At 36.6% G+C, this 7,953-nt stretch overlaps 1 protein-coding gene across 1 annotated transcript; it reads right to left on the reverse strand.

Annotated features, from left to right (window-relative positions):
- Window positions 1-6,109: 6,109 nt before the first annotated feature.
- On the reverse strand, window positions 6,110-7,343 carry LOC127086460 (aquaporin PIP2-7). The gene is made up of 2 exons (XM_051027222.1): window positions 6,520-7,343; window positions 6,110-6,403 (listed from the first exon to the last, which is right to left on the reverse strand). The coding sequence occupies exons 1-2, from the start codon at window positions 7,249-7,251 to the stop codon at window positions 6,284-6,286; spliced, it is 852 nt and encodes a 283-aa protein (XP_050883179.1). The 5' UTR covers window positions 7,252-7,343; the 3' UTR covers window positions 6,110-6,283.
- Window positions 7,344-7,953: the final 610 nt, after the last annotated feature.

Consider the following 7,953-nt stretch of genomic DNA (forward strand, 5'->3'; position numbering starts at 1 on the left):
TTTATTTAAGAAGTAAGCAAATTCAAATCTATAAATAGAGAGTAATCTCTATTATTGTAAAAATAAAAGAACTTGCAGTTACAAAGAATAAAAATTTTAGTTTGGAAGCAAAGAGAAGCTCTGCAAAAAATGTTTTCTTCTTCCCTTATTTTGTCTAAACCCTAATTTCTTTCTTCTCCAATTTTATTTTTTCTTTCTTCTTCCATTAACAATTGTGCAGCGAGAATCATCTTGCAACCAAAATTGGTTTATTCACTCGAGTGAAGAGTAAAGAACAAGAGAGAATTCGATCAGTGTGATTGAATCTTGTTCATCAAGATTGTAGCGGAATTCTCCATAGGTTTTGGTAAATTTCCAACATCTGGTATCTAGAGAACTGACTGAGCAATTCGTGGGAAGCAAAACACGATGACGTTGAATCATCCTAATGGACATTTTCCAGCGAGTCTCCCAATTCTGAAGGGTTAGAATTTTGAGAATTGGTGTAAACATATGAAGGTTATTTTCTGTTGTCATGATCTTTAGGATCTTGTGAAGGAGAGAGTGATGTCGCTTGCAAAAAACGCGTCAGATGAAGAAAAAGATGCACACAAAGAATTGAAGAAGAAAGATTATAAATCTCTCTTTATAATTCATTAGTGTGTTGATTCCGATCATTTTGAAAAGTCGAGTTATGTTCATTCAGCAAAAGAAGCATGAGAAATTCTCAAAAGTATCATGTGGAGGTGCTGAGAAGGTGAATGAGATGAGGTTATAAACTCATAAAAGAACGTATGAATTGCTTCAGATGGAAGACAATGAAATCATAAATGAATTTTTTTACTAGGGTTACGAAACTGGTGAATCAAATCAAGGTATGTGGAAAAGTGTTGACATCAAGATCGATCTTAAGTTCATTGCCTCCAAAGTTCAACCATGTGGTAGTAGTAATAGAAGAGTCGAAAGATTTGTCATCATTGACAAAGGAAGAGCTTCAAGGGATGCTTGAATTTCATGAGCAAAGAATGACTGAAAGAGTTGCAAGCAAGTCAAAGAGTGATGTGGCTTTGCAAGTGCAATCAACAAGAGAAAAGAAAGAAAAGGGAAGTGGTTCAACAACAAAGGTAGATGAGGCTACAACTATTTGACTGGCCGAAATCAGTAAGAATGAGGTTGGTCGAATCAGAGAAAGTCATCATACCAAAGCAACCAAAGAGGTGGTGTTGTAGTTAGAGGGAGAAGATATGGTCAAAAACCTGACAAAAGTCACATTCAATGTTTCAATTGTCAGAAGTATGGTCACTACTCAAGTGATTGTCATGAAAAACAGAAGAATAGGAAAAATGATGCAAATTTTGCAAAGCATGAAGAAGAAGAGATGTTGTTGATGGTCACAACAAGAGATAAAGAAATATTCCAGGACCAATGGTACTTGGAATCATGATGCTCATCACACGTGACTGGTAGGAAAGATTGATTTGTCAACATAAACCCTCAATGAAGAACATGGTAAAATTTGCAAACGACAATACTCTAGCAACTGAAGGTATTGGTGATGTTATGATCATGAGGAAAGATGGCATTAGGTCAGCAATTTACAATATACTGTATATACCAGGCATGAAAAGTAATTTGCTTAGCCTATGGAAGTTGGTCAAAAATAATTACAAAATGTCGATCGAAGACAAGATGATGAGAGTTCTCGACTCAGATGAAATGTTATTCTTGAAGGCACATATGTCTCAGAATAGAACCTTCAAGATTGAACTTAATGTGATGAAGCATAAGTGCCTTACAACTGCAGCTAGCAGGGATGAATGGATATGACACTATAGACTTGGCCATATCAATTTCAAAGACATCATAGATCTGAAAAGAAGAAATATGGTTTCAGGGTTACCAGAAATCGACATTCCAAACTAAGTGTGTGAGGAATGTATGCAGACGAAGCAGCACAAGAATAACTTCAACAAGGATGCAGTAAGCAAGTCGAAGGCAATCTGAAAGTCATATACTCTGATATGTGTAAACCTATTCAGGTGGATTCGATTGAAGGTAACAAATACTTTACCACATTCATAGATGATTTCATTCAAAAACTGCGGACTTACTTGATCAATAAGAAAAATTAAGTGATCGAGGTATTTGCCAAGTTTAAATCTATGGTCGAAACACAAAGTGGTCGAAAGCTCGAGATTCCGAGGACTGGTGGTGGTGGAGAATATGTGTCGAAAGACTTCGACATGTTATGTGAGAAAGAAGGGATTGTGCATGAGGTGGTGTCACTCTACACTCCACATCTGAATGGAACTGTAGAAAGGAAGAATATAACCATCTTGAATATGGTTAGAAGTATGTTGAAAGGCAATCATCTACCCAAAGAATCATGAGGAGAAGCTGTGTCGAGTGCGGCATACATCTTGAACATATGTTTGACAAAAAGGCTAGAAGGAATCACGCCAGAGGAATGTTGGTCTGATGTCAAGCCTAGCTTGAGTCATCTAAAGGTATTTGGATATGTAGTACATAGACAGATGTCGGATCAGTTGAGAAGAAAACTTGATGAATAGGATATCATATAACTGGGGTTTAAAAGTTGTTCGACTCAGTGAACAAGTAAGTAATGATCAACAGGGACATGATCATAGATGAGCTTAAGGAATGGGACTGGACTGAAAATACCAAGAAGGATTCGGTGAGAATCTTATGTGAAGAACCAACACGTGAAGTCGAAAGAGAAGTTCGACAAAAAGAAGTTAGAGGTTAGGCAAACACAAGTAGACCTCAAAGAACAAGACACATGCTTGCAAGGTTGCAAGAATGTGTGATTACATCAGATGATGTGGTCGATGATGAAGGTGAGCTGGTGCATTAGGATTTCTATGAAGATGTAGAACCAGTTAATGTAGCTGGGACATTGAAGGATTTGAAGTGGGTGAAAGCAATGAATGAGGAACTGGAGTCCATCGAAGTTAACAACACCTGGTCACTTGTCAAATTACCTCAAGGTAAGAAGGAAATTGATGTGAAATGGGTATACAAGGTGAAGTTAAATCCAAAAGGAGAAGTAACTCGACACAAGGCAAGACTCGTGGATAAAGGATTTCTTCAGAAAGAAGGGATCGACTTCGACGAAGTTTTTGCACCTATTTCTATTATCGAAACAATTAGGTTGGTTTTTAGTCTAGCAAACATGAACAACTGACACACATGTCAGATGGATGTGAAATGTGCATTCTTGAATGGCCCCTTAGATAAAGAAGTTTATGTTGCACAACCAGGTGGGTTTATGAAACCTGGCGAAGAAAGCAAGGTATACATGGTGCATAAAGCCTTGTATGGACTTAAACAAGCTCCAAGCGCTTGGAATAAGAAGATAGACAGTTTCCTAAGAGAGAGAGAGAAATTCTGAAATGCACTATTGAGCATGGAGTATATGTAAGAAGAAGCAATAGTTAATCGCTTATACTATATATCTATGTCGATGACCTGTTGATAACAGGAAGTTACAAGAAGGAGATTGGAGACTTTAAACATGACCTAAGTGAGGAGTTTGAAATGTCAGACTTAGGAAATCTCTCATACTTCCTTGGTATTGAATTCTCCAAGAGTAGTAGAGGCTTTATGATGCACCAAAAAAGATATGCAGGTGAAATACTCAAGAGATTTGAGATACAAGGTTTCAACCAAACTTCGACTCCGGTTGAGCCTATATTGCAACTGTCGAAAAAATCAAAAGAAGATGATGTCGATCAAACGCAATATAGAAAACTCATTTGATCACTTCGATGTCTTTGTCATACAAGGCCTGATCTAGCATACAATGTAGTTATGGTGAGCATATTCATGCATAAGCCAAAGGTATCACACCTAGCAGCGATGAAGAGGATACTAAGGTATCTGAAAGGAACTTTTGATTATGATACTTTGTTTCCTGCAGCTAATAAAGGAAAAGAATGCAAGCTAGTGGGACACATCGACTCAAGTTGGTGTGGTGATGCTAAGGATAGAAAATTCACAACTGGATACATGTTTATGCTAGGTGGTAAACCATTTTCTTGAAGTTCAAGAATGGAACCAGTAGTGGCATTGTAGTCATGTAAAGTAGAGTACATAGTTGCTTCTCTCTGTGCATGTAATGCAACGTAGGTGATGAATTTGGTCGAAGAGATTACAGGAAAGAATCATGGATCAATTACCATGAAGATCGACATCATGTCTGCTATCAATCTGGAGAAAAACCCGATAACACATGGACGAAACAAGCACATCGAAATTAAGTTCCATTATCTTCGAGAACAAGCAGCTGAAGCAAAGCTGAACTTGGAATATTGCAGAACAGATAATCAGATTGCAGACATCATGACAAAATGAATGCATGTCGAAGTATTCAAGAAATTAAGATATATGATGAATGTGGATAGCTTAGACACAATGAATTGGGTAATGTGTTGAATTGTAATTCCTTGTGTCGAAGCAGGTTGCTCGACATAGGCAAAGAAGTTGTCGAACTGCATTGTGTTGTCGAAATGTCGAAGTAATATACCTCAACAGGAACTTCGACTTAGATCTAATTTTGTAGTGTTAGTAGAATTAGGTATTTTGGGTTTTGCTTAAGGAGCAAGCAAATCCAAATCTATAATTAGGGAGTAACCCCTATCATTGTAAAAAAAAAAGAACTTGAAGATGCAAAGAATAAAAATTCCAGTTTGGAAGCAGTGAGAAGCTCTGTAGAAAATCTTTTCTTCTTCCCTTATTTTGTCAAAACCCTAATTACTTTCTTCTCTAATTTTATCTTTTCTTTCATCCTCCATTAACAATTGTGCAGTGAGATTAATCTTGCAACCAAGGTTGGTTGATTCACTCGAGTGGAGAGTGAAGAACAAGAGATAATTCGATCGGTGTGATTGAATCTTGTTCATCAAAATTGCAGTGGAATTCTCCATAAATTTTGGTGAATTTCCAACAAAGACGACATTGTTATTGTTATGGATGAGTCTATGGACTCTTCGTAAAAGATCTACAAACTCTAATACTACGAAGACAAAAGTGTAAAATGTAATGTTGATTGTCAATACATATTTTTTCGTATTTGAGCATTTGTACTTAAAGTTACTTTGATAATTGTTTTTCCAGTAGAAAAATCTCCAATTCTTAATCCCACGAGTGAAGAAAGTTCTTAATCTTATAAATAAGGAAATCTCAAATGAAAATCACATGTTTTTCTCCTGCTTAATAATTCATTAAAACATTTATGTGTTAGATCTTTTCTATTGTAAGTTCCTCAAGAAATAATATTGAAAAATAGTTTTGAAGAATTTAAATAAAAACTAGAATATGGACATCTTGGGCGTCAAACAACACACGCATCCGAATCATCCATCGACTTCAATTCTTTCCATAAAATACTAGAAACTTTGTGTTTAAGCTACCGTTTCCACCATTCATATTCGATCTTACAAGAATTCACTCAAATCTCACCAAACACTCATGATTTCTCAATCCCTCATAATCAGAAAATGCAAATTCAAGAAACGAAATCAATCACACACGCATCACATTCACTCAGTGTTTCCTTTTGTATTTCTCGTGGATTCGAACCAAAGTTCTAGATACCAATTATTGATGCACAAAAAAAGAAGATGAAGATGATAAAAATGGAAAGAAGAGAGAGAAACTAAATTCGTAACTAGCTTTTCTCTAATACTCTCTCCATTCCACAATAAGTGACCAATTTGAAATAAAAGAGTGTCCTAAAATAAATGACTCATTTCAACTTTCAATGTATATTTTCTAATTTTATCCTTTAATTAATATTATTTTCATCATTCTTAATACATAATAAATGTATTTTAGTAAAAATATCATTACTTCTCTTATATTTTTTTCTTCTAATTAATATCATTATGTCTCACAATGTTGAATTGGATCACTAGTTGTGAAAGTGAGGAAGTAGAATTTTGGAATTGATTACACAATGATTCTCTTTCAAATTGAAAACTAGCTGAAATGAATTACAACAATCTCAAAGATCAATTTGGATATTTCCTCTTGGTACAATATTGTCATAGGGTCACGTTAGCGGCATGATTACTAATCACAAATTACTAGTGTGGAAGAATAAAACAGATTGTAAATAATAAATTGTAATTATAATATAAATAGTAATATGAAATGAAAAGTGAGTATCACATGCATCATCTCATACAAACAAACCGAATAATAAATAAATAAAAATAGTAAAATACAAATTAATCAATCTCATCATAGTAGCCATACAAATAAACACATAATCTATGCATCATTAGTTGGTTGGATTGCTTCTGAACGACCCCAACGCCTTGATAGCCGCCGCTCTCAGAATATACTGATGGTACGCAGCCGCCGCCGCTGCTCCGACGAACGGTCCAACCCAGAAAATCCACTGCAACATTAATCCAAACCATGCACGTTAATTAACACACACTTAATACACAGTCTCTTTATATTGCATTGTATTGCATGAGAAAATAAATAAATAAATTATATTATTAGACTTACTTGGTCATCCCAAACTTTGCCATTGTTAAAGATAACCGCAGCACCAAAGCTTCTAGCAGGGTTAATTCCGGTGCCGGTGATAGGTATAGTTGCGAGATGAACCATGAAAACAGCAAAACCAATAGGCAAAGGAGCCAAAACAGGAATATGCGAGTCACGTGCGCTTCTCTTAGGGTCAGTAGCAGAGAAAACGGTGTAAACAAGCACAAAAGTTCCGATAATTTCAGCACCGAGTGCGGAGCCTTTGGTATAACCAGAAGCAACAGAGTTAGCACCACCACCGAGACTGTTGTAAGGGTGCTTCATGAAAGCCTTCACCAACCCAACACCGCAAATAGCCCCTAAGCACTGTGATATAATGTATAAAACAGCTCTTATAAGAGAAACCTTACGAGCTAAGAAGAGGCCAAATGTGACGGCAGGGTTGATATGGCCACCGGAGATACCCGCGGTGCAGTAGACAAGGACAAATATCATGCCACCGAAGGACCATGCTATGCCGAGAAGGCCAACACCGTCGCATGGTCCGGTTTGTTTCTTGTGGCCAATGACAGTGGCGACGGTGACGTAGAGGAAGAGGAGAGTGGCTATGAACTCAGCGATGAGAGCTCTGTAGAAAGACCAGAGCTTAATCTCAGCGAAGTCGAGAAGTGGTGCTGGCGGTGGGTCAACATAGTCTTTTCCACTATGATGATGAGGTTGGTGACCTTCTTCACTCACTTCTTTCGACATTTTTGAGTGTTTTTTGTTTTTTGTTGTTGTTGTGGGAGTGGTTAGAGGGAGTGAGGGTCTTTTTATGGAGGGATGAAATGTAAGGATAAAGGAACAGTGGTGTTGAGTTGAGTGTAGATGTGGAGAAGTTAAGGGTAAATATGTAAATTTGGGTTGATAGTATTGTGTTGGAATAAAAGTAAAAACAGTTGGAAAGAGAGAAAGAGTGGGACAGGGTAAGGATAGACTAGGGTTGAAGAACAGCAGGGAGCATGTGAAAGGTAATGATCTAACCACCGCAGAAGAGGCCCACATTGTCAGCCTGGAAACCATTTTACCTGCCAAGACAACAACGGTCATTTCTTTTCAAATTCTATGTTTACTTTCAACCATTACTACAATCATTATTTGTTAAAGTTTTTCTCTGAATTCGTTTAAAATGAGCCTCTTTTGTTTTTTTTTCAAGCAGAGGGAAAAAATAGGAGGACATAATCAAAATCCTCAAAAAGGAAAAGAAAAACTAGAACAAATAGAATATATTGAGGGACAACCAAAGAAAATATAATAAGAAAACGGTTGAAGACACCCACGTTAAATTATTTGTTGGTCTCAAACCGCTTCTTTTTGTTTTTCCTCTTTCTTTTATCGATTGAAATAACTTACTAGTGTTTTCATCAACATCGACAATCTCACATTTTTAAATCATGTTAGTTCATGATTCAC

The sequence above is a fragment of the Lathyrus oleraceus genome, chromosome 5 (assembly GCF_024323335.1).
Source record: "Lathyrus oleraceus cultivar Zhongwan6 chromosome 5, CAAS_Psat_ZW6_1.0, whole genome shotgun sequence".
In the NCBI taxonomy this organism is placed as follows: domain Eukaryota; kingdom Viridiplantae; phylum Streptophyta; class Magnoliopsida; order Fabales; family Fabaceae; genus Lathyrus; species Lathyrus oleraceus.

Bases quoted from the DNA above. Each gene is read 5' to 3' on its own strand.
- LOC127086460 (XM_051027222.1), bottom strand. From the start codon at position 7,251: ATGTCGAAAGAAGTGAGTGAAGAAGGTCACCAACCTCATCATCATAGT. The intron at 6,404-6,519 runs GTAAGTCTAATA...TTAATGTTGCAG, and splicing joins GCAAAGTTTGGGATGACCAA to TGGATTTTCTGGGTTGGACC.